Raw genomic sequence first — 27844 nt, 5'->3', positions numbered from 1 at the left:
CAAGACTATTTGTAACTTCTTCTGCCTCTCTTAGAGTAGTAAAAAATAAGAGAAAGAGAAATAATAAAAGCAAAAAATAGAAAAGCTATGAAAGCCAGTAAAGACTTTCGGGTATGAAAAAAGCTGCACTCTGTACACAGCGTGAATTCTTCTGGACAAAATCTTCCCAGAGTTTTGGGACCTGGGAAGCCATTGTTGTCAATAATTTTCCTGTAATGTTTCATGGATGGTTTGGGCTCAAACTGATTTGCAGCATAACGATACAGGCCAAACTTCGGAGCTGTGTGATCATTAAATGAATAAGCAAAGTATCCACAAAGATTGATACCATCCAATATATAGGCTAGAAAAACAAAAGGACAGGAGAAAAGTTATGAAAATATTTTGCACACAACACTTTGCTTTTACATAGCCCTGGCGCATCAGCAAAAATGTCAATACCATTTAATAAAGCTTCAGATTTAATTAGATTTAATCAGAAAAGGCTTCTTTTATCCGAAGACAAAGAGGTAAATACATTTAACATAGTAGGTTTTACATAATTAAGCCTACTATGATGCATTTGGGTTAAATCTTTAGTACATGAAGCAGTCAAGACTGCTGTGGAGCCATCTTATATGGAGGACAAGATAGTCCAGGGTTTATTCCACCCAGAGTAGGTGCAAGGGATATTCCATCTTCCTCTTTTAGCCAAACTCCTTTATCCCTGGGGAAAATACTAGCTAGCACTTGGACTTTTTCAGTGTGTCAAGGGATAGCACTTTCTCTGCAGGTGATAGTGTGTGTATATGTTTGAGAGTTTCTATCAGGTATCAGGCTCTCTCTCAGGTGACTTAACCCTCAAGAGACTGCTGTTTCGGGGACTCCTTACCTTTCAGAGCTTCATTTACGTAATTCTTCATGTAATACACCCTCAGATTGTCTTCGGCTGCGTGCGGATCATCGTCGATGCCGTTGGAGATTATATACATGGGGAGGTCTCCGTACTTGGACTTCAGCCAATTCAGTACCTTGCGTAACCCCCAGGGCACCACGGCCACCTGACTTGGGGAGTTGAGCCAGGTGATGTCAGTCATTTCTTGCACTGCCAGGTAATCATTATATTTTACTGGATCTTCTTTTTCCCAGTCTACAAGGATGGTGGTGTAATGGCTTAAAGCCAAAAAGTCAAAGGAACCCCGGATTAGCTTTTTTTCCTCGTCAGTGAAATAAGGCAGGAGGAAATTGTTTCTCTGGTTCAGCCAGTCCCTCATCACGCGTGGATAATCCCCGGAGCCGAAAATGGGCTCGGCCAGCCAGCCAATGTCAAATTGCAAAACTCGCTCGGCCACTTCTTGGTCTTTTGGCGACAGAGGGCAGGCCGGTTCTATCCAATCCGCCTGCAGGGCGATGGATATTTTACCCTTCTGAGAGCGCCTAAACTTCTCATCGTACACGCGCCAGGCCAACGCGTGGGCCTTCAGGAGGTGGTGCCCCGCGATATACGTCATGTTCCGTGTGGACGGCTCGCTCATCGTGATCCAGAACTTGACGTGGTGGCCAAGATCTTGAAAGCACAGGCTGGCGTACTCTGCAAAAGCCAGGGCAGTGTGAGGGTTCTCCCAGGCGCCATGCCGGGCCAGGGGTGGCGGCAGCCCCTGGTGCGGGGCGGCGGGGCGCCACAGGGCCACCACCGGGGTGATGTTGGCGCGCACGAGCTCGCTGGCCACGCAGCGATAGTAGCGCAGAACCGTGTGGTTGACCTGGGACTGGTTCCCCAGCGGCAGGATCAGCGCCCAGTCCAGGGAGAAGTGGAAATGCGACACGTGCATTTCCCGGAGTAAGGCGATCTGGGGCCGGATGGCGGCGAAGTCAACGCAATAGGATTTCCTCTTCTTGGTCACAACCCCGTCCACCTTAATAAGCCTTTTACTGTGGTGGACATCCCACAGGTAAACGTTGGGGTCAGTAAACTGAGACAGAGTGGTGTCCACCTGGCAGGAGGAGAGTAACCGTTAGCCTCACCTGGATGGTCCTGGAAAGTCGTTCAACGCAGTTCTTTTGACAAAACCAGCCAGCAAAATAGGTAAAAACAGAAACCTTCCTAGCTGAATTTTTAAACTATTTTTTCATAAATAGGAAGTTCTTGGAGAAGAAAATATTCCCCTTTGATGGGTGCATATTTGTTTTTCCCATAGTTCTCTGTAACTCTGGAACTGTTACTTTAATGTTAAAAAAAATCTGAATTTTGGGGGTCACTTCAGATGACAAACATTAATCCTCACACACCTCTGGTCTGCCTTAAGCAAGCAGAGTATTTTGGATGTTTTTCTTTTAGTGTAAGAAATCACTAATGATACGAGGCTTTCAAGTTAAAAAAAAAACTAGACAAAAGAATGATAAAGCTTAAAACCTGAGTGATAGTCAGAAAATGACACGATATTTAAGATTAAATTCTGCTTCTTAAAATCACGTTCTAAATGGAGGTTTGCTCTAGGTGAAGGACATAGAAAATAAGCATAACGGTTGCATCTTATTGGCATTAGAGTCCGTAACAGAATTTAGCAAACTCATTCTGACTGATGGTAGAAAGTGATAGAGAATGTGGAAAACAATTCTGTCATCCACCCATAATGGGGTATTTTAACATAGCTTTTTAAATATTTCTAAATCATTTTTCTGTGACGATCATGACAATAATGGTTCTCAATCTCTGATTTACAAGCCTTCAAAATGAAAACACGTATTTAGGAAAGTGGACAAATTGCAAAATCAAAATCACAAAATCCTTCCTCCACGTGCCAACCATGGCAGGAATGGAAACTGAAAGTTCATCCCAAGGACCCGCCACCAAAGCCAGTTTTCTCCTCAGAAATAATCCTGTTAGAATTGGTTCCTCGGTTTGACCCTCTGTATAAAAGCTGGGGTCGAACTCCGGTTTTGAATCTCTAGCAGAGGTTTCCTTGCATTTTTCAGGCCTGTTGCAAATGAGTTTCTGTTTCTCTAGAGGGGTCAGTGCTGTGCTTATAAAGGAAAGTAATAAAATACAGCGTGTCAGAGGGAAATTGCTTTTTCTGGAGAATTGTCCCTTGTAGATCACCCACACATGCATTTCCTCTAATGCTGTGGGAATGCTGTCAGAAGTATTTTTCCACTGTGATGCACCCACAAATCATGTTTCCTCAGCTTTGCAAGAGAAAATATTTGCATACTCTTTGGAAGTGAAAGTGTTCATAGCTTGAAGGAATTATTTGGATTATTTTTACAGAGCTCTGAGTTGACAAAATTCGTAAGTTTTCTACCATAATTGTTCCAGAACAGCTTTTATTCAGTCGATCTGAAAACAAACATGAGAGACTAGGGTATAATTTCTATTTATACCCTATTTCTTAAAAATACAGGACATTTATAAATGGGTGTTTAGGCAAAATTCTATATAATCTCCACTGATGAATTGACTTATTTCTTAATAAAAAATTAATAAAGTTGAACCTTTCCGAAGGTTATAATGTATGTATTCAGTATATTATGGAAGAAATGTTTCCCTAACAGTGGCCAATGTTAAAAAAGCTCTATGTCCCCAGTACATAGCAGGTTTTGTATTTATGAGCTATGAGCATTAGTGGTTATGGGAAAACAAACCTCTTGGCTGGGAAATTAGGCCCAAGGACAATGACAATCCATGTGAACAAGCCTAAGATCAGACTTCAGACAGGTGGTGTTAATAAGATGTTATTTTTAAAGCTTTTCAGGTGAAATGCATGCCTCATTCATACAGGGAGTTTGAAATACTAGCCAGGAGTAAAAAGATAAATTTCAATGGTTTGAAATTCACTTATATGTAGAGAATGGACTTGAGGACACGGGGAGGGGGAAGGGTAAGCTGGGACGAAGTGAGAGAGTGGCATGGACATATATACACTACCAAACGTAAAATAGCTAGCTAGTGGGAAGCAGCTGCATAGCACAGGGAGATCAGCTCCATGGTTTGTGACCACCTAGAGGGGTGGGATAGGGAGGGTGGGAGGGAGGGAGATGCAGGAGGGAAGAGATATGGGAACATGTGTATATGTATAACTGATTCACTTTGTTATAAAGCAGAAACTAACACACCACTGTAAAGCAATTATACTCCAGTAAAGATGTTTAAAAAAGAAAAAAGTATTGCCCCCTAAAAACACCATGATGGGTCTTGCTGTTTTTCTCACCAGCCTGTGTATTGGAACGGAGGCAGGCACCTAAGTGTATTTGTCTCACTATTCCCTGGTCTGAGCATAGTGGTAGGTACTTAATAAATACCGATTGAATGACAAAAAAATAAAGTAAAATAAAATAAAAATTCACTTCTAACGCATTAAAAGTATAGAGACCTGCTTGTAAATTAAAACTTACCCATACACTCATCAGAACTGCCCTAACAAAAAACTTGTTTTTACTTTGTCAGTTAGGAAGTTAGCTTGGGAAGAGAGCCGCCACAGTAGTACAACGCTCCAGGTGAAAAGCAGAAAGAATAAAAGAGCAGTTGCAGCCTTTTCCCACTAGAGAGCTTCTAGAGGAGCTGCGGTCCGCAGAGGGTCTGTGTCTGGCTGGGTCAGCAGGGAGTGGGCCAGGCGGCTCAGCTAGGTGAAGGTAGCAGGGGCCCTGAGCTGTGCAGCCTGAGGGCAAAGCTCCAGGGCTGATGAGTGGCTGGCGTTAAATCAAAGTCTAAACAACTGCCTCTAGGGAGCAGAAAAAGGAATTCTCTCCCTATCTCCCTTCCTCTTCGCTGCCTGCCGTATTTGTCCCCTCTGATCAGAGTTCTTCTTCTCTCTGAAAGAAGTAAGATGTACTCTTAAAACGTTCTCACCGCTGACCAGTTCCCAAGGCGGACACAGTCCCTGGATGGGAACAAAGCAGGAGTGAAAAGGCTCCCCACAAATGTCCCCACTGCTCCCTGAGTTCATACCACCTGCACAGAAATGCTGGCAGAGCCTCCTCTTCTCAAAGACAAAGCTGGGCATTACCAGCCCTGGCTGGGGGGCTGTCAGAGATAGGACAGAGCATGAGCCCTCAGTGACTAGGGTTGCAGGGCTGAGAAGAAGGTCAAGAGGTCGAAAAAGGACCAGGGACCAACCAGGATGCACTAGGGAGTGGCCTTCCCCCATTCCTTCCTTTCTCCTTCCCTCCTCCATCACCAGCACCACCTCTGCCGCTTCAGATCCTACTTGAACCCCCACTGTGGATACCACTGCAGGAGAAATTAGGATGGGGAGGTTCCAAAGAGCAGTGGGCTGAGGGAGAAGGGGAGATGGAGGAAAATCCAGAGCCAGGAAGACAAGCTACTGGGCTCAGATATCCTTTCAAACACAGCGTTCCTTGGATGCCTTTTTTTTTTTTTAATATCGTTACTGGAGTATAATTGCTTTGCAATGATGTGTTAGTTTCTGCTTTATAACAAAGTGAACCAGTCATACACATACATATGTTCCCATATCTCTTCCCTCTTGCGTCTCCCTCCCTCCCACCCTCCCTATCCCACCCCTCTAGGTGGTCACAAAGCACCTAGCTGATCTCCCTGTGCTATGTGGCTGCTTCCCACTAGCTAGCTATTTTACGTTTGGTAGTGTATACATGTCCATGCCACTCTCTCACTTCGTCCCAGCTTACCCTTCCCCCTCCCTGTGTCCTCACTGGATGCCTTTTAAATGTAAGGAACGGACTGAAGTCGAGACTGTCCCTAAAACTAACTGGAGGTCTGAATAAGATGTAAGAATAATACAACTCGGCAAAAAAAGGATGGTGTTGATTAAAAAAAAAATTTTCTTAATCATTTATTTATTTGGTTGCACGGGATCTTAGTTGCGGCAGGTGGGCTCCTTGGTTGCGGCTCACCGGCTCCATAGTTGTGGCGGGTGAACTCTTAGTTGCAGCATGTATGTGGGATCTAGTTCCCTGACCAGGGATCGAACCTGGGCCCCCTGAATTGGGAGCATGGAGTCTTAACCACTGCACCACCAGGTGTTGATTTATTCTCCCATAAATCAAAGATTTCAATCTGATACTTACCAAAACAACAGCAACCCATTTCAACTAGAAGGCCTTCCCTCAGATCCAAGCATTCTTCCAAATACCTCTTTCGAACTGAAAGGTAACAGAATATGCCACCCCAAAATATGACTGTAGGTGTTCAGGGCATGCCACCCCAAAAATGCCTCTTCAGTATATTGATTATTTTGAGCAGCAGGTACTTGAAAAATAGCAAATGCAAAGGGAAAGGCTTTCTCTGAACTCCTCTTATCTGCCTAGAGACAGATCCTCTAAAAGGAACTCAAAAGGATTGTCATAAATCCCTTTGTGGGAGTTTCACCAAGCAGGGAAGATTTATCACAGGAGAGGATATTCAAAGCCAACATCACATGCAGGCAAACTTTGTCACAAACTATCATAGCTCCCATCTATTCTTTTAAGGGCCCATTCATCTTTCCTAAAAATCATTTACTTTTCCCCTTTTCCTATTAAAATGGTATTTAAGCCTGAACTCTAAGCCACCCTGGGGAGTTACTCATTTTTCTCAGAGCATCTCCCATGTATACATGAGGTAAACATACTAATAAACTTCTGTTTGTTCTTCTCATGTTAATCTATCTCTTATTACAGGGGTCTCAGTTAAGAACTCTGAAGGGTAGAGGAAAAGTTATTTTTCCTCCCCAGCAGAACCAGTGAATTGGCTAGAAGCACCCCACATGCTAAACACTTTGCTTGTCTGTGGATACCAAACTTTGTCTCGTCTTGGTCTCTATTTTCACACATGGACTCTGTTCAGCAACACCTCCACTCCCTCCCCACCCTGCTCACTTACCACCATGCTCTGTTCACACTGTCAAACTATTTGCGACCCATCATTTTCCCTCAATAGACTCCTTTGAAAGCAGGGGTCGGGGTCATATCTTACTCATCTTAGTGTGTACTCCCCTCAACAGAGTCCCCTCCCCCCAGCAATTAACACAGGGCTTTGTACACACTAAGCATCCAATAAGTGCTCGCTAAAGTATTCAATCAAACTCTAGAAAACAGATTCTTTTAAAGTTGGAAAAATTAAAAATAATATTGAGGGCTAACTACATAGCAGATGCTCAATAAATATTGGTCGACCATTTTGAAGAACTTCGTTACCACGCAATTCAAAAACTGTTGCTAGAAATGGCATTCCGATCAGTGAATCACTGAGCAAGGGTTTTTCTTTCTGGAGGTATTTCCACAAGCTTGGGGGTTCCACAGTTATACCTCAGGAGGGCTCTGCCTAATGCTCCTGCTTCAATCTCAGCAGCTCCACCGAGACCTCAGATAATGTGGAGTTCTGTTTTATATCGTTTATGGAAGAACTCAACAACTACTTTAAAAGGGGTTGAAAACCATGGTATTAAAAGAGAGTGTTTTATCTTTCACTATCCTATCAGATCTTAAAGATGGTTATATGTTCAATCTGTTCCCCTTGGAGCTGATTTAAAGTGCAAGATGAAGCTAGGAAGATTTTTGGAGAGAAGAGTGCAGCATTCCAAATGGTGCCTTTAATGTGTTCATTAAGGAACCATGTTTGGCCTGAGGAATGGACAATGTGCCATGACAACCTAATAAGGAAGAACTACTTACTAGTGATAGGGCTTGGTGAGACTGCGGATTGGTTTTGTCAGCTGACTTACTTGAATGTAGTTGTCAACAACTCCCCAAGCAAAGTCACAGGGAAATGTCCCTTCTAGGGGTTGATTTTCAGGTAAAGGAGGGAAGCCATTTTTCTCTATCAGCTTCTGGTAGAACAAGGCTGAAGACTTCGGCAGCAACTTCTTATCCTGGCTTAGAAAGTCGACATAGAAGAGTCCACGTCTGATGCTGTAGCCTCTGTGCCACTCGAAGCCATCCATGAGGGACCACGCAGTGTACCCGATGACATCCACCCCGTCCAGCCTGATGGCTGCAAAGGAAAGAGGACAAGAGAAACATGACCCTGTGATGGGCACTCGTCTCATGATTCAAGAGCATTTGAGGATTTTACTACTTCAGTAAGTATAATGCTTATCGTCTGGTAAACTGATGACCCTTCTCACTGATGAAAGGTTCTAAGAGAACCTAGATAACTCTACAAATATTAGTAAATGTCTTCACAAATAGGTTTATCTCCAATATGTTTTTATCTGAATTTCCCTTATTTCTAGTGGGTGCTCTTTAGGCCAAGATATCTTGTTCTACTTTCTATCCTAAGCACCTATCTTTGTGCCTGATGCAGTTAACAAATTAAGTCTTCAAAGGCATGGACTACTTACTCTTTTCTTCAGAAAATATTGATATTCCTTTTTTTAAAAAATAAAAAGTGTTTTATTCAGTACAAGCAATCTGAACTGAAAAATGTGTACAGAGATCTAGATATCTTGGGATTTACTTAATCTTTAATATAATCTAAAAAATCTTGAGTAGTAACTCTGAAAGTCTAGTAATTTTAAACATTATAACCCAGTTTCTCATTTACGAAATGAGTTTAAAAAATTAATTCAAGTTCCTCAAGGTCCCAAATGAGAAAGGTGTTACATAAATGCATTCCTACTATTGCCAAAATGAATTTCTACGTTCTGATTAAAAACTATAAATTCACACAGTTTATTAAGATCATCTTAAAGATTGTTTTTCCAGTGGATTCTGGCAGAAAATTAGGATTTTATCCACAATCCTACCTTTTAAGGTTTCCATTATGAATTTTTTGAGGTAATACATATATTTGGCATCATCTCTCTTGGTGGTCCCTGAAACAAACCAGCCATTTTCCACAATAAATATTCGAGGGTGGTTATACTCAAGGTCTATCCAGGAAAGGAGTTGCCTCAGGCTGGGAGATTCCAACTGACGGAACTTCATCTGAGGGTCCAAGAGTTGAAAACTCAAGGTTGGTCCAAAGGAAAGAGCAAAAAAGTCAGCTGTTCCTTTGATGAACTTTTTCTCAGATTCAGTAAAATCAGGCAGAAGAGATGAAAGGTTATTCTTCATGCTCTCAGGATAGTCCCCATCAATAAATACGGGTTTGGCAAACCAGCCTAGGACAAAGTCAAGAGATTTCTGACATTCTTTGATGCTATGTTCAGTCATTCTTCGAGGACTGATCCAGTGGGAGCTCAGGGCAATGGACACCTGGCCTCCCTGAGTGGGGCGGAAAGAAGCATTGTAGAGATGCCAGATTTTGGCATGAGCCTATGAAGAGAAAAACCATGGTGAATTTATCTCTGATTGTGAGCAGAAATACAACATGTATTTGAATCCCCATTTCTAGTTTTATCTGTTTCTCATCAAGTCTAACCTAATGACTAACCCCACAATGTAAAAGTCACCTGGAACCAATAAATAATTCCAGAGGTAAGTCAGCCCACAGTGAGCTGCAACCATAACTGGAATCATTTCCACTGTTTTTCAGCAGCCAGTGGAAAAATGTGAATTTCTTGTGTTGAATATGTAGTTATTATTCATACTTTGAAAAGTTAATGAAATAAGAATTTGTTATAATATCTTACTACTTAAATGACTTTGGATTATGTACTTTTTAATTAATAACCTTCGTGAAAAGAGCCAATACACCAGGAATTTCTAAATAGGATTATATATTTTTTATCCTAAGAGACTGGGAGTTTTCAAGTTGACTTAAATTGTTGGAGTCAATTTAATATTTTGTATTCATGTCTCATAACAAAAATTCTAACACATGTTCTCACAATCTTTGTTCTTCTCTAAGAATCAGTGCAATAAAGAAACAACTCCGATATCTAATCTTGGCCCACCATCCAGTACTCTGGGACACGGCTGGCTTCCTGCCGACCCCCGCAGGGTACAAGATACAAGCCAAGAGCAAAAACACCTAAATGCAGCTTTGAAGGGATCAGATGTCCACAGTGAATCAGCAACTCAGCTGGGTGTTTCCTACAGCAATGAAATGGGCTTTGCTTCCATTAAATCAACTTCAGACTCCCATAAAATCTTGCTGACTTCTGATATCTTATTTTCATTTGTTTCCTTTCTATTTACAAAGAATAGTGTTTTTTTTCCTCCCTTACCTGAATTAGGTTTTTCTTTACTTTTGAATTCCTGATTTACTCCCCCTGTTTTTCTCCAAATGCAAGAGCTGTTGATCAGCCTTTTGCTCTCCTAATATATTCTCTTGGAAAATTCCATTCTGATTCTCTGTTTGACTCACATTCTCCCAATGATCATGCCAGTTTTCATTCCACTCCCTGGGCCTGAAGAAGTGCTTGCACTCCTACGCCAAACATCCTCTTCCTTGTTCCTTAATATTCTGCTCTTGGTTCATTTCAGTGCAGGTGTCCAAGAATGGCCTCATCACCATTCTTAGGAGTTCAGCCAGATATTTCAATGGAATCAAATAGTGCATGTCTTTCATTTTTAGTTTCTTAGTAAACATCTACTATGTTTCATTTCACAGAATGTGTTTTTTCATGACCTAAAGCAGCTATCTATATGCTAGGAAGGAAATGGAGAATAAAATATTGATCATAAGAATAGTGGCCTTTGCCCATGTGATTCAAGAAGCTGGGGCTTGATTGTGCTATGCTGCTGGATTTGTGATGTGCCCCACCCTTCTCTATCTTCCTCACCTTCACCACTCTATCTCTCCCTTCCCCAATGACAAGAAATCTCACCAGTTAACAGTTAAACAGAAAAGAAAAGGGGAAATCCAGGCTGTAGTACTCACGATGTTAGATTAGAGGACTTTCCTAATTTGGCTGATTTGAAGCCTGTGGATAGTCAGGACCTAACCCTAACAGACATACCTCTACAGGACAAGCACTAAGATGGGGGAGTCAGGAGGCCAGGGAGGAGTGGGAGCAACCAAGAACTTCCTGATATGGGTCCGTTTTGCAGGTAGCTGAAGTCAGAGCCATACAGTAGAACTGTCTACAATCACAGGCCACTCTTCTAACCTTGAGTACTTTGACATGGCTCACAGGAGGTCTGGCAAGGAAACGAATGACCTTGGCTATAGGGAAGTGCACACGTGGTGTTTGATATCAGATAAAATTCCTGCTCCATCACTATTTTTTTTTTTTTTTTTTTTTGCGGTACGCGGGCCTCTCACTGTTGTGGCCTCTCCCGTTGCGGAGCATAGGCTTTGGACGCGCAGGCTCAGCGGCCATGGCTCACAGGCCCAGCCGCTCTGCGGGATGTGGGATCTTCCTGGACTGGGACGCGAACCCGTGTCCCCTGCATTGGCAGGCGGACTCTCAACCACTGCGCCACCAGGGAAGCCCTTCCATCACTTTTTTGTGTGCCTTTGACCACATAACTTAACCAGGGCAGGTAAAACTAACTTTCCTCTGTCTCTCACAGGGCTGTAAATGAGGATTAAACGAGATACTTTACACAAAACACCTAACAGAGTTTCCACATGGTAGGGTCTCCATGAATGCTTATTCCTTCTCTCCCTAAAGGATCAACAGAACAAAAAGAAAAACACAGCAGGTAAAGGAAACGCCACCTGCTAAGGAATTCAGCCCATAGCATCGATGTGATATAGTGATACAACCTGGAGTTTGTATTAGAAGAATCTCAAGTTTGGATACCAAATCCTCATACCTCATACCAGTGTGAGCCTCAGGTACTTCTTTGAACAAATGGGAATAGCATCTCTTCTCCTTCAGGGACATTGCAAGGATTAAATATGATATAAGTGAAAGTGTTTTTCAAGTGGTCAATTATCTTAGAGAAGTACAGTATAAATCTGTAGCACTGGGAAGTGTGATGATTAGTTTTATGTGTCGACTGACTGGACTGAGGGACCCCCCACATGGCTGGTAAAGCATTTGTCAAGAGTTTAACCAGCTACTTCATGGTGTTCTGCCTTGGCATCCATTTTGTTTAACTATGTGTCCTACAGGAAACTTAAACTGACACTAGCCCCTCATGCAAGCGCATGCCCTGCCTAGATAGCAGCCCACAATCACAAACAAGTGTAAGTTCCTGAGATGACTTCCCCAATAGCCCCTGTGATCAACAGGTCTCCCCTGCCTCCCAGACTCTGTATGCCTTATGCACCCCTTACAAAAGACCCCTGTGGGGCTTACCAAAACCCATCTTTTGGCTTGAATTGACCAATCTGGCCCAGGAACCCCAAAGCACTCACACACAGACCTTATTAAAGGCATGAGTCCGGGGTTCTGTCTCTCTCCCTCTCTGTGCTCTGTCTTAACCACCCCATGTGGTCCCTTAAGGCATGCTATGTACTTCCTCCAGGACCTGTGAGTGACAGACTTCTCTGCTTCAATTTCTCTTTTTAAATTTTTTTTTTTTAAATTTATTTTTATTTATTTATTTATTTATTTATTCTTTTTGCGGTATGTGGGCCTCTCACTGTTGTGGCCTCTCCCGTTGCGGAGCACAGGCTCCGGATGCGCAGGCCCAGCGGCCATGGCTCACGGGCCCAGCCGCTCCGCGGCATATGGGATCCTCCCAGACCGGGGCACGAACCCGTATCCCCTGCATCGGCAGGTGGACTCTTAACCACTGCGCCACCAGGGAGGCCCTTAAATTTTTTTTTTAATTTTAATTTTTGGCTGCATTGGGTCATCGTTGCTGCACGCAGGCTTTTCTCTAGCTGCGGCGAGTTGGGGCTCCTCTTTGTTGTGGCACGTGGGCTTCTCTTGTTGCAGAGCATGGGCTCTAGGTGTGCAGCTTCAGTAGTTGTGGCACATGGGCTCAGTAGATGTGGCTAGCGGGCTCTAGAGCACAGGCTCAGTAGTTGTGGTGCAGGGGCTTAGTTGCTCCGTGGCTTGTGGGATCTTCCCAGCCAGGAATCGAACTCGTGTCCCCTGCAATGGCAGGTGGATTCTTAACCACTGCACCACCAGGGAAGTCCCCTTAATTTCTCTTTTTTTTTTATTTTTTTTTTTTTTGCTGTACGCGGGCCTCTCACTGCTGTGGCCTCTCCCGTTGCGGAGCACAGGCTCCGGACACACAGGCTCCGCGGCCATGGCTCGCGGGCCCAGCCGCTCCGCGGCATGTGGGATCTTCCGGGATCGGGGCACGAACCCGTGTCCCCTGCATCGGCAGGCGGACTCTCAACCACTGCGCCACCAGGGAAGCCCTAATTTCTCTTTTGATCAATTATTAAACCAAGGCTCACCTTGGGCACACTGTGCTCCACTTAACAAACGCTAAGGGTTTTTCTGGCAGAGATTAGCGTTTGAATTAGTCAACTGAGTAGAAAAGATTGCTCTCTCCAGTATGGCGGTGGGCATCATCCAATCCAGTGAGGGCCTAAAGGGAAGGAAGGGTGAACTTGCTCTCTAACCGAGCTGGGACATCCATCTTCTCCTGCCTTCAGATGTTGGCACTCCTGGTTCTCAGACCTTTAGACTCAGGCCAGGACTTTCACCATTGCCTCCCCTGGTCCACAGGCCTTCAGGTTTGTACTTGAACTACACCACTGGGTTTCCTGAACCTCCAGCTTGCACACAACAGATTGTGGAACTTCTCAGTCTCCATAACCGCATGAGCCAATCCTTCCTAGTAAATCTCTTTCCGTATAACTCTGTATATCCTGCTGGTTCTGTTTCTCTGGAGGACTTTGACGAACATGGAAAGCATCATAGATATCATCTGGCTTAACCACACACCCCACTTCAAAACGCCTCACTGGATCTGTTGTTTGACTGCTCTCCACGGAAGTCTAACTTGGTGGTCATCCCACGTGTGGCATCTTCTCCAGGAAGTTCCCTGCCTCACTCCCACCCCGACCTGCCACACTGAGCCCTTATATCACTTACTTCTCTGACATCACTTACTGCAGGTGATGACGCCTCCCTCCCAGCTATGCTCCTTGAGGAGCCCCTCAGGCCCTCCCTGGAACACGAAGGCCCCATTGTCTGTTACACTGAACTGAACTCTGCTTCATCACCTCCTCATGAGTTCATTCCATTTTCTGATGGTAGATGTAAGTAATCAAATACTATGATGCTAGGTTTACAAAAGTCACCATTTAGGATGTTGCAACCACTTAGGATGATTAATAGGGAGATGGTTATGTACGGTTTTGCATTGCCTTCTAATTATTCCAGGTATGTTAATCTTGTAAGGTTGTTATCTTAAGACTGAGATTTTTAAAAGCTATTGACAAGGACTCTGGGAAACAATTAAGGGTATGAGCAAGAATGGTCATCTAAATACTATTTGTAATAGCAAAATATTGAAAACAACTGAAATGTCCACTATTCAAATACATTTACACCCACATATGGATGTTTTAATACATTATGGTATGACTAAAGATATATTACTATTCAAACACTATAAATAATATAGAAGAATGTCTATTACCATGTGAAACATGTTTCTAACATACTAACTGAACAAAAAAGCAGGTTACAAAGCAATAAGCAGAATTTAATAGCATTTTTATTAAACAAAAATATGTACATTAAGATCTGGAAGGATTTATACCTGGAAGGTTTTGTGGGTGGTATAATTGTCCTCATTGTGTTTATCTATATTTTTTTTCCTTTCCTACCATACACATGTATTGCTTTAGAGGGAAGAAAAAAACCTTAAAATCAAAAAAGGAAATAACTCAAGGCAGGCCCTGCTTGAACTATTCAGGATGGTTAGTTGAAAGCCTTGATCTAATTAACCCCTGCCCCATTGTTCTCTAACCTGCCCTACGGGCTCTGCCTTAAATCCCAAATCCTAGGCACACTGAATCCTGTGTGAAATTCTGAAATCCCCTAGGCTTCCCTGCTTTAATAGGTGCAGGTCTCTCATGTTTTACCCACTCCCAGTCCCTCCAGCCTCACCCCCCTTCAAAATTCAGCCCAGACATCACCATCTCCAGGAAGTCTTCCCTGACATCTTCCCTCTCCCCACCCTTAAATGTCCATTCCATGTGTCTCCACAGCTGGCCCCTATCAAAGACCTGAACCATATTATATTGAATTTAAGTGCCTAGATTGTAGGTCTTCTGAAGGCATTGGCTAGGTCTCTTATCTCTCTATTCTCAGAGTCTAGCAAAATGTCTGGTGCAGAGTAAGTATTCAATAAACAGATACGGAGGAATGAAGACTGGCAGTAAGAATCAGATTAAAGAGTCTGGGACAGAAGCAAACATGTTTCTGAGCCAGAGCAGACAAACTCTCTCATAAGATACCCTGATTGTATTTTATTTCTGAGACCTTGAGAGACAGAGAACTTAGAGCCCATACCATCAAAAAAATAAATTGGAAGGAATTTGGCACGGTAGGCCTCTGAGAATAATACTGTATTGTTTCAAAATGCACTACAAATCCAATCTGGGGCATAAGACATTCTCCTCACTTCCTTCTGGTATGTGATATCCTCCTTACTTCCTTCCCAGCCTCAATATGTATTTTGAAATCTAGGGTCTGAAAAATCTAGAAAAAATGGATCTCATATTCCTTTCTACCAGTGAGCTAATATCACCAATTTTGGAAGTCAAGTACAATACTCTGAATTTCACAGCACATCTAAATATTTTCTCTCTGGCTAAACTGTAAGCTCCTTGTCATTTACCTGTTTATACCCTTCACAAAGTCCAACACAAAGTTTCCCACAAGTAAAGTAAGAAATCACAGGGAATATTAGAAAATACTAAAAGATGAATAAAAACAAAAACACAATATACCAAACTTATGGGGTGCAGCAAAAGCAGTGTTCAGAGGAAATTTTATAGCTATAAATAACTATATTAAAGAAGGAAGTTCTCAAATCAATAACCTAGCTTTTCATCTTAAGGTAACAGAAAAAGAAGAGCAAACTAAACCCACACTTAGCAGGAAACAGGAATTAATAAAGATTAGAGTAGATATAAACAAAATAGAGAATAGAAAAATAATAGAATCACCAAAATCTAAAGTTGATCCTTTGAAAAGATCAACAAAATTGACAAACCTTTAGCTAGACTGACTAAGGAACAAACAGAGAAGACTCAAATTACTAAAATCAGAAATGAAAGTGGGAATATTACTACTGATCTGTTCTATTTCTGTAATAAAAGAATTATAAGCAAATACTATGAAAAAGTATATGCCAACAAATTACATAACCTAGATGAAATGGACAAATTCCTAGAAACACACAAATTCCCAAAAAGTGGCTCAAGAAAAAATAAAAAATCTGAACAGATGTATAAATAAGAGATTGAATCAGTAATCAAAAACTGCTCGGGCTTCCCTGGTGGCGCAGTGGTTGAGAGTCCGCCTGCCGATGCAGGGGACACGGGTTCGTGCCCCGATCCCGGAAGATCCCACATGCCGCGGAGCGGCTGGGCCCGTGAGCCATGGCCGCGGAGCCTGTGTGTCCGGAGCCTGTGCTCCGCAACGGGAGAGGCCACAGCAGTGAGAGGCCCGCGTACAGCAAAAAAAAAAAAAAAAAAAAACTGCTCAACTAAGAAAAACTCAGGGCCAGTGGCTGAAATGATAAATTGTGCCAAACATTTAAAGAAAAATTAACACCAGACCTTCTCAAGTTCTTCAAAAGATAGAAGAGAAAGGAACACTTCCTAAGTCACTCTATGAAGCCAGCACTGCATTACCCTAATACCAAAGCCAGATAAGGACATCACAAGAAAAAAAAAAAAAAAAAAAAGCTACAGACCAATAGCTCTTATGGATATAGATACAAAAAAACTCAACAAAATACTGACAAAACAATTCCAGCAGCATACTAAAAGGAGTATATACCATGATCAAGTAGGATTTATCCCAGGAATGCAAGGATGGTTCAACATATGAAAATCAATCAATGCAATACATCACATTAATGGAATGAAGAAAGGGAAACCCCGTATGATCATCTCAGTGAATACAGAAACGGCATTTGACAAAATCCAAACGTATTTCATGACAAAAACACTAAAAAAACAGGAATAAAAGGTAACTATTGTGATGTGATAGAGGCATTTCTGAAAAACCCCCAGTTAGCATCATACTCAATTAGTGAAAGACTTTCCTAAGATCAGGATCAAGACAGAAGCAGTGCATTGCAAGTTCTAACCAGAGTAATTAGGCAAGGGGGAAAAAAAGGAAAGAAGTCGGAAAGTAGTAAAACTATCTCTATTCACCAATGATGTGATTGTACATAATTCTTTTGTGCTAAAGAATTCACACACAAAAAAAATTATTAGAGCTAATAAGTGAATTCAGCAAATTGCAGGATATGATATCAACATTCAAAAATCAGTTGTATTTCTATACAATATCAATGAATAATCCAAAGAGGAAATTAAGAAAATAATTCCATTTATAATAGGTACAAAAAGAATAAAATACTTAGAAATAAACTTAACCACTCTCACAACTTTTATTTACACTATACTGGAGGTCCTAGCCAGTGTAGTAAGGCAAATCAAAGAAATGACGTCATGCTGATTGGAAAGAAGAGAAAATAACTCATTCATATAAAACACGATTAACTATATAGAAACCCTAAGGAATCTAAAAAAACAAACAAAAAAACCTAATTAGAACTAATAAGTGAATTTATCAAGTTACCAGAATATACTGTCAAGATACAAAACTCAATTGTATTTTAATATATGAGCAACAAGCATTTGGAAAATAAAATTTAAATACAATACCACTTCCAATAGCACTGAAACTATAAAATACTTAGGAATAATTTCACAAAAGATGTGCAAACTGACTACACAAAACAGTACTAAAAGAAATTAAAGACCTAAATAAATGGAAAGAAATACCATTTTTTATTAATTTTTAATGGAGTATGGTTGCTTTACAATGTTGTTTTAGCCTCTACTGCACAACAAAATGAATCAGCCAGACACATACAGATATACCCTCCCTTTTGGACTTCCCTCTCATTTAAGTTACCACAGTGCATTAGGTAGAGTTCCCTGTGCTATGTTCAGTGTATTCCCATAAGTTGTCTATTTTATACATAGTATCAATAATGTATATGTGAGAGGGATACCATTTTTATGGACTATAAGACTCAACATTGTTAAATTATCCATTCTCCCTGAGCTGATCTCTAGGTTCAACACCATCCCATCCAAAATCCCAATACAATTTTTGTGGAAATTAATAAGTTGATTCTAAAATGTATATGATAATTCAAAGCACCTAGAACAGTTAAAATACTCTGCAAAAGGAAGAACAAAGTCAAAGCATAATAGTCAATACAGTGTGATACTGGCATAAGGATAGACAAATAGATCAAAGGAGAAGAATAGAGACTTTTTAAAGCCCATGGCCAGTTGATTTCCAACAAATGTACCAAGGCACTTATATGGCAAAAGGAAAGACTTTTCAACAAATTCTCCTGCAACAATTGTGAAAATATATGGAGAAAAATGAACTCAACCTTACACTGTGCATAAAAATTCATATGAGATAACTCATAGATCCAAATGTAAAAGCTAAAACTATAAACTTGTGGAACAAAACATAGCCTCTTGATTTTGGAGTAGGAAAAGATTTCTTAGAACACAGAAAGCATTAATCATAAAAGAAAAAAACTGATATATTGGACATCATCAAGATCGAAATCTGTTCATCAAAAGTCAACAAAAAGAAAAGACAAAACACTGAGAGGAAATATTAAAAATATGTATATGACAAAAGAGTTATATCCAAGTAAATACACTATTCCTACCAATCAATAATAAAAAAGAAACCACCCCCCTCCCCACCATGAACAAAAAAATTGAACAGACATTTCACTAGAGCATCCACATCAATGCTCAATAAGCACATGGAAAGGTGTTCAACACCAATATCAACAGGGAAATACAAACTAAAACCACAGACTGTTCACTCAGACTGTTCTAAATCTGTACTCTTATTAGCTGTGTGACTTTGGACACATAATCTAACTTCTCTGTGCCTCTGTTTCCTCATCTGGAAAATAGGGATAACAATAGCACCTTATGTTCACATCTTTATGACGACTGAATAAGTCAATATATGGAAAGCACTTAGAATTGTGACAGGCCATTTATGTTTATTATTCAAGTGTGGTGGTAATGTCATTTGATTTATGATTTTTAAAAGATGACTGGCTGTTGTGTGGTGAACAGACTCTAGGAGGGCAAGATGGGAGCAAGAAGACCAGTTAGGGAGCTGTTGCAGTGGTCCAGGCAAAAGATGAGGTTGGTTTGGACCAAAGGAGATAGTGAGAAGGGGCCAGATTTAGGCTATCATTGAAGGTGGAATCAGTAGAACTTGCTGATGAATTGGATGTTACATATGACTTGTGAGGGGAAGAATCAAGGACAACAGAGAAAGCAAAAAATAAGGGACTGGGGAAGGGAAGCAATCAAGTTCTGTTTAGGTCATGGGTTTGACATCCCAATGAAGATGCCTGGTTGGCAGCTGGGTAACTGAGTCTGAAGTTGGACGGTGTTAAGCATTCAAATGTATTTCAGAGGTGATACTGAATGGGTCACTTTTTTTTTTTTTTTTTTTTTTTTGCGGTATGCGGGCCTCTCACTGTTGTGGCCTCCCCCATTGCGGAGCACAGGCTCCGGACGCGCAGGCTCCGGACGCGCAGGCTCAGCGGCCATGGCTCACGGGCCCAGCCGCTCCGCGGCATATGGGATCCTCCCAGACCGGGGCACGAACCCGTATCCCCTGCATTGGCAGGCGGACTCTCAACCACTTGCGCCACCAGGGAGGCCCGGGTCACTTTTTTTTAAAATCATTCTTTAGATTTTTTTAATTGAAATGGAATAATTCTTAAAGGATTAATTTAATCCTACAAATAATCTTAATTAAATGGACTGAGACCAATGGTAAAAGAACTGAAATGCAGCCCATAAACAGAAAATCATTCAAACGGCTAATTCGTGCCTACTCCCTACCCAAAAAGAGCCCTCAAGATGTTGTTTTAGTTGTAAAATAAAGGTGCACTCTTCTGAGAAAGGTCGAAGGACTAGATAAATTTCAGAGAGCACTGGAAACTTTTTTTCCCCTTTGGCATCCTCTTACCACAAGTTCAAGAATAGTATCATGATTACACATCTAGGGACTTTCTTAAAAGTCACTGCTACCCTGGGCTGTTACACAAGTACACGAACTAGCCTAAAGTTCATGACTGTAGGCCGAATTATTCCTCTTATTTCTATCAGCACAGCCCCATGGACTGTAAACTAAAGTTCCTGAAGAAAGAATTTCAAGCATCCTCCCCCAAAACAACCACCTAATAGAGCACATAAATAATTTCAAAAAAATAGGCCCCTATGAATTTTATCTACAAAAATAACCAGTAATCTCTGTGTGCAGTTCCTCAAAAGTTGCCTGAGACCTGCCTCTATCACCCAGGCCCCAACCTATGCTCAGGGCGTTATGTCCACCCTTGGTGATACCCGGTCAGAAAAATCATGGACTTAGGCAGCAGCTGGGCTTGCTTGACTTTATTTTGTACTTCTTAGCCAATTAAATAAGTAGAACTTCTAGCTCGATCACCAAGCCTTACAGTCTCCCACAAATTAACAATTTCCTATCAATGTATATCTCATCGCTCCCCAACCCTGCTCTTTTGCTACTGTCAGGTCAATTTCTTGTTACCCCTCACCCAAGCCTGTACGTACCTTGGATGACAACCTATCAACCCTGTAATGACATTCTACTTTTCCTCTGTCATCTCTATCCCTCCCTGCCTTCTGTTTACACTTGCCTCTTCCAAGAAGGAGTCCCTAATTAATCCTGCTTCCTCTTACTGCTATTTTCCCCAGTTATTCTCTGAAAAATTCTCTCTCCTTCCAAATTCACCTCCATTCTCATCTCCCCTGTGAAGGCTTGCTTGGCTCCCCAGACACAGTAGACATTCCTTTCCCATTGCCCTCTGCACAAATACAGTTGGGGTAGATGTCATGCTTCTTCATAAATTGGCAGCTCTTCATCAGGAATGTACACTCCCCATCAACAACAGAGTTGACTTGAAACAATCTGAACATCCAACAACATGAGATTATTCATTTTCTTATTCTTTTAGTCAAACATTTATTGAGTAGCTACTATGTGCCAGTCATAGTTCTTAGATTACTTGAAACAAATCTAAAAGGCAACAATAGGGATTAGCTGAAATAACTCACAAATTAGGGGTTAAATGGAACAAATTAATCGTTGGCTACAAATCAATCACTTTAATAAATTATAGTTAGCTACAGACAAGTCATAAGCAGTATTACCTAATTTATGGAATCATATGTACATCTATAAAATAAATATACATAGGACAGGATTTTGAAGAATTTGTACCAAGAGGATAATTGTTGTCATCTCTATTGAGTGGGACTATGGCCATTTTTAAATGTTGTTCTGCCTCTCTGATTTTCTAACTTTTATGTAATAAGCACGCATGCATTGCTTTTCTAATAAGAAAAATAAATAATAAAAGTAACTGAAATTTTCAAGTTTGGGTTATTTTCTGCTTCAAATTATTTAGTACATAATTTTCTAAACTGATGATGTCTGTCCCACTTGTTTAGCTATGTTTTCATGTTTTGCACAAAGATGGATGACATGGATTGTTCCAACTAATTCCATCTCACATCATCCAACAATTACTTATTGATTTACTAATCTCCTATTGTCACACACTTCAGTTGCTCCAAAATTTCACAAACATGGAAGAACAGTTTCTTACATTTTAGCCTCGTAATTTCTGGGGAAAAAAAAGTTAGGAATGCTTAAAAGATTCACAGAAAAACAAAATTATTAATACAGAAAGTCTAGTAACTGAGATTTATTTTTAACCAAATGATCCAGTTCATTACATTATTCTCCATCAAAATGTTTTTGACCAACTTGTAGTTCATCAGATCATCTGGAATTCACCCCAAAACTCTAAGATCCATGTATTAAGCCAAACAATTAGGATCTCTTTTCTAGCCTGGGCCACATTTGGGGTAAATGGTGTAGGGGAAACAAGCATTTAAAATATCCTCATAGTGGAATGTGGCTGGTGCTTGGGGAAGGCAATGGAGTATCTAAGCATGGAAGTTATGATTAAAGGCACAGACCTAAGAATGTATTCAGTGTTGTGAAAATAATGATACCAGCCTAATTAGAGAAAGCGTTGAATACTTTGTGGCTTTTGGCATATAAGTTTACAATAGAAAGTGTGGGACCAGAATACGAAAAATTTTGAATTCAAAATTATCTGGATTTGATAGAATAGATCCTAACAGGTGAGCATAAACTTCTGAGACAATGAGGATCAAAATCATACAATCAAAATCATCTCTTGCAGACAGAATGGATTAAAATGTGAACAGCTCGGTGCTGCAAGTTGGAATGCTACTGCCAAAATGTAGGTATGATTAAGGTCCTGGACAAAGGTGATGATTACTGTAAAGTGCTCTCACATGCACATGTGTGTAGTGAGAGAGAAAGATTGCCTTCCTCAAAGGGAATGGTGATTTGCAAGTCCTATTCCCAAAGTCACTGGAGCTCTTCCCCAATTCTGTGACCCACCCCAGTGTCCTTCTAATAAAGTCCCTTTTCCTCTTTAACCTAGTTTTAGTTGGGGTTGGTCATTTGCAAATATAGAATTCCTAATACACATATAACCAAATGTGAGATTCTATAAGAACTCACTCAAAGGAATGTTTTTACAACTAGGCAAGATACAGATCAAGGTAGATTTTTTTAAAATCACGGTGTAGTTTTGGAGTTTTGTTACTTATGATCATTTTGTCTGGATTTTTCCAAAGTAGGTTACATAAAAGGCCTTACTTGTTCATTTTTGAATAAAAGGTTCCTTCAAATGAAGTAAAAATTATTTCATAACTCACTCTTGGTAAATACATCAATAAATCAGAGATTAGGTTTCTTGCCTCATTAATTTATCTGTACAGGACTAATCACCATCAGTTAAATCATTCTATTTAAAACTAAATCATGCTGCTACGAAAATCCTTCCAAATCATTGATGCTAGGTTGTTAACAAAATAACTGGCTTGTGACCAGAATCCGTCTGGTCCATTAATCACAACGTTATCGGAGACACAGAGGGGTTCCAATTCCTGGTTTTTGCATCTGTTTTTCTAATAGCAACAAAATGAGAGCCGAGAAAGGAACAGGTAGGGAGACATCAGGTTAGATGAGAAAAAGCGACAAGAAGATAAAGGACTCAGATAAAGGATGTATTCCCAAGATCAGCCAAAGCATCCTAAGTTTCATCAGTCAACCAGGCTCTTTTCAGTAAACATCTATCACTGTAACTGCCAAAGTAATTCTGTAATACCCTCATGAAACGGCTACTCTCTAATTTCAACAAAATTGAGAAAAGTGTTTTTCTTCCATAACAGTCACCTTCACTTTCTAAATGTTTACCTCTTCCTCCTCACCTAATTCTCCTGCTTCGACTTATCAACAGCACATGCTAACCAACTGACTCTCTCTGAGACTTTAAGATCATCTCTCAGTTCCCAGGCTCATTCATAGCTCTTTGCTTTGGAAATAACTCAATTTCCGTTGCAAGAGAGAACACTTTTCGCGTAAAGAAAAAGTGACATGTGGGTGTGTGAGGTCTTCTACATTGTCAGACAGGCTAAGATTACAGGAATAGGAAATATGTTTTAGGAATAGCCGATAATAGAAAGTAATCCGCTTGCCCCTCTTTCCCCTACTTTTCCCATTTGCCTTATATGGTAGCAGTTTTTACATGGTCTTAAGTCAAAGTTTTTCACACCACAGATTCTAGCTGTGAAATTGAGTTATGGATAGCCACAGAAATTTTGAAAATGGAAATAAAATAGAACTAATTCTATTCAGAGTGCACCACATGTTGTAAGGGTAAGTATTGTTTTGTGAGACTTCTGTTGTGTATGTGTCAACACATAAGATGCCTTTCTTACTGTCGGGGACAAGGTCAGAAAAGTCTGAAAGTCAGTGATCTATGTTAAGGGCTATTTTCGTTCTGCAAGTACTTATTGAGCACCTACTATAGGCTTGGCCCAGTTCTGGTGCTTAGGGATCCAATAGTGAACAAGTCAGACAAAAACCTCTGCCCTCATGGAACTTCCATCTCAGCAGGAGGAGAGAAAAAAAAACAACAAACATAAAAAACGTGAACTAAAAAGCATGTTAAAAGATGGTAAGTGGTGTGAAAATAAGGGAGCCCTGGGTGCCAAGGAGAGGAGATGCCATTGCTTTTGGTAGCATTCACAGGAGTCTTTATTTTCCTTTCATTGAATATGCTGTAGTTTTAATCTTTTCATTTTGCATCTCCATAGGACAAAATCCATATGTGCTCCTATTAAGCAAGAATCATTTCCATTAACATCTACCCTTATAGAACTTAAAATACCCTGATCCACAGTAAACAACAAATCTAAAAAAGACACACTCCCTTCTGCACCCACAGAGTCAGAATCAGAGAACAGGATTAACCCAGGCAGCTGCTCAGAAGGACGTCAGTAATCCTTCTCCCCCATTTCCAAGTCTAGGAAAATTTTTCCTTAGTCTCCTTTTGTGATCTTAAATAATCCCCAAAGATTATTCTTTATCACAAAAAAAGCTGGTCAGCTTGGGCTTTGGTGGGATTCATTTACAAATGTTCATCAAGGGTGTTAATTAACACGCATAAGCCTCTTGGCCCTGCAGTACTGAGCAACTACTAAATCCAAAGAATGAGTTTCTGTCCAGGGGGGAATCGAAGACTGCCTTTTCAATAGCCACTATTATGCCAGAGGCTGTGTGTTTGTTTTTGTTTTTAAATTGCTCTTCTAGGGTCTTCTATTCTGAAGCTAAAAACCAAACCCAAGAAATTCGTGTTCACACATTTCATCTGCAGTACCTGTGAACTCGGTGAACTCCTCTCTCCTCCAGGCCCCCAGAAAGTGCTTCTTGAGCCAGGAAGGGGTCCTCCACTCCCACTAAGTCTGGGGTACTGGGAGAACCATTTTAAATGGGGTGTTCAGGATGTGCCTCGTTTGAGAACGTGGCTTTTGAGCATAGGCTTAAAGGAGGTGAGGGAGCTGTGTATCTGGGGGTACGGTGGGGTGGGGAGAACATTCCAGGCAGAGAGGAGAACCAGAAAAAAGGGCCCCAAGGCACAACAGCAAGCCCTTCCTGTGGCTGAAAGGCAGTGAGTGAGGGGACAGGGGGTTGAGTTGAGGCCAAATGTATTTAACAGCTGTGAGGGTGTTTCCAGAATGGGGAACTGGAATCATAGCTGCTTGATCTGTCTTCCTCTATGAAGAAAGGGAAAATTCAAAACTGCAGGGCTTAAACATGAAAGGAAAAGAAAAAAAAGAAGAAAAGCTTTTTAATCAAATTGTGAATGACATGGTTTTCGTTCCCCCATCTTCGTTTCTCACAGAGCAGCAATAAACACCAGGAAAACATCCACACACGGTTTCTGCTGTAACTCCTCATGAAAGATTGTTTGGTTTCTTTAATTTTTCAGAAATGAGAATCGTGTAGAAGAAAAAAAATGAGAGCTCTGAATTGAAATGCGCCTTTTTCATGACTATTATTTGAGTTATCATGGAATCATTATTTCACCAAGCAAATATTTACACAACAGGCAAGTTATTATGCAGGGAATACGCAGAGATCACAGCCCAGGTACACAAAATGATGACGTGAGATTGAAAGTGAGTGTCATAAGAAGGATTTAAAAAAAAAAAATACAATGGGAATTCAGAGAAAAAAATTCCTTCTTGTTGAGGGAAATCATAGAAGTCTTCATGGAGGAGGAAGTTTCTAAACCAGGTGTGTAGGTCCTGGGGAGATGGAAAAAGGCATTTCCAGAGATCACTGTGAGCTAGAAAGCATGAGATGCTGTGCTGAAATGTCTTTTCCAAAGATGGCACATCCCCCATGGCCCTCAGCTGTGTGACCTTGCTCGCCAGCCCCCTCCCCACTGGGTGGGAGTCTTTGTCCCCTTCCTTGAGTCTGGGGGCTGTGACTCCTCTGGCAGAAGTGACACCCCATGACATCAAGGCCAAATCAGAAGTCGACACCGCTTCCTCCTAGTTCTCTTGGGATGCTTGCTGGGGGAAGCCAGCTGCCGCATAAGAGGTCTGACTAACCTGAGACCACTATGTGGGTGGGGCTCAGGGACATCTGGTCAACAGCCAGCACCAACTGCCAATCATGCATGAGCCATCCTGGATGCCCAGCCCGGTTGAAGCTTAAGTGACATGTAGCCCACAGGAAAACTGCCTAGATGAGCCCTCCCCTAATTCTGACCCACAACATGTAAGCAAAATGAAATGTTCTTTTAAAGCCAATAAGTTTGGGCACATTACACAGCGACAGTAAGTGGAACAGGTGTCTATGGGTTAGTGTGTGTTTTAATTAGCAGTGGTGAGTCTCTAGATGTTAATGAGGGTTAAAAACGCTGGTGACACCTCCATTTCTAAGCGCCGATGTGACAAGGAGGGAACCTACCCTTGGTCTAGACATTCACCAGCACACACGCAAATGAAAACTGTGGGCTGGAGACAGCATGCAGTAAGGCAGTGAGCACTGCAACCAGGGGTTCAGAAAAGTTGGGCTCTTTTTTTTTTTAATTGGGATAGAGTTGCTTTACAGTGTTGTGTTAGTTTCTGCTGTACAGAGAAGTCAATCAGCTATGCATATACATATATCCTCTCTTTTTTGGATTTCCTTCCCATTTAGGTCACCACAGAGCACTGAGTAGAGTTCTCTGTGCTATACAGCATGTTCTCATTAGTTATCTATTTTGTACATAGTAGTGTATATATGTCAGTCCCGATCTCCCAATTCATCCCACCCTGCCCTTCCCCCGCTGTGTCCACATGTCCGTTCTCTACATCTATGTCCATTCCTGCCCTGGAAATAGGTTCATCTGTACTATTTTCTACATTCCCCATATATGTGTTAATATACAATATTGGCTTTTCTCTTTCTGACTTACTTCACTCTGTATGACAGTCTCTAGGTCCATCCACCTCACTACAAATAACTCAATTTCATTTCTTTTTATGGCTGAGTAATATTCCATATATATATATGTACCACATCTTCTTTATCTATTCATCTGTCAATGGACACTTAGGTTGCTTCCATGTCCTGGCTATTGTAAATACAGCTGCAATGAACATCGTGGTACATGACTCTTTGAATTATGGTTTTCTCAGGGTATATGCCCAGTAGTGGGATTGCTGGGTCATATGGTAGTTCTATTCGTAGTTTTTTAAGGAACCTCCATACTGTTCTCCATAGTGACTGTATCAATTTACATTCCCACCAACAGTGCAAAAGGGTTCCCTTGTCTCCACACCCTCTCCAGCATTTATTGCTTGTAGATTTTCTGATAATGTCCATTCTGACCGGTGTGAGGTGATACCTCATTGTAGCTTTGATTTGCATTTCTCTAATGATTAGTGATGTTGAGCATCCTTTCATGTGTTTGTTGGCAATCTCTGTATCTTCTCTGGAGAAATGGCTATTTAAGTCTTCTGCCATTTTTGGATTGGGTTGTTGTTTTTTTGATATTGAGCTGCATGAGCTGCTTGTGTATTTTGGAGATTAATCCTTTGTCAGTTGCTTCATTTGCAAATATTTTCTCCCATTCTTAGGGTTGTCTTTTGGTCTTGTTTATGGTTTCCTTTGCTGTGCAAAAGCTTTTAAGTTTCATTAGGTCCCATTTGTTTATTTTTTTTTAATTTCCATTTCTCTAAGAGGTGGGTCAAAAAGGATCTTGCTGTGATTTATGTCAGAGTGTTCTGCCTATGTTTTCCTCTAAGAGTTTGATAGTGTCTGGCCTTACATTTAGGTCTTTAATCCATTTTGGTGTTAGGGAGTGTTCTAATTTCATTGTTTTACATGTAGCTGTCCATTTTTCCCAGCACCACTTATTGAAGAGGCTGCCTTTTCTCCATTGTATA

General features: G+C 41.1%; 1 protein-coding gene across 1 annotated transcript in view; it reads right to left on the bottom strand.

The window, feature by feature from the left end:
- Positions 1–5: 5 nt before the first annotated feature.
- Positions 6–27844, bottom strand: part of KL (klotho) — a 52862-nt gene continuing 25023 nt past the window's right edge. The window contains exons 2-5 of the mRNA XM_060080224.1: positions 8682–9192; positions 7659–7927; positions 872–1973; positions 6–343 (exon numbers count right to left, since the gene is read on the bottom strand). Coding sequence (XP_059936207.1) covers positions 6–343; positions 872–1973; positions 7659–7927; positions 8682–9192 — 2220 coding nt within the window. The remainder of the gene's footprint in view (positions 344–871; positions 1974–7658; positions 7928–8681; positions 9193–27844) is intronic.

This window comes from Mesoplodon densirostris, chromosome 17 (assembly GCF_025265405.1).
Source record: "Mesoplodon densirostris isolate mMesDen1 chromosome 17, mMesDen1 primary haplotype, whole genome shotgun sequence".
In the NCBI taxonomy this organism is placed as follows: domain Eukaryota; kingdom Metazoa; phylum Chordata; class Mammalia; order Artiodactyla; family Ziphiidae; genus Mesoplodon; species Mesoplodon densirostris.
The sequence above is the reverse complement of the archived record's forward strand: the minus strand, read 5'-3'. Positions and strand labels throughout refer to the sequence as shown.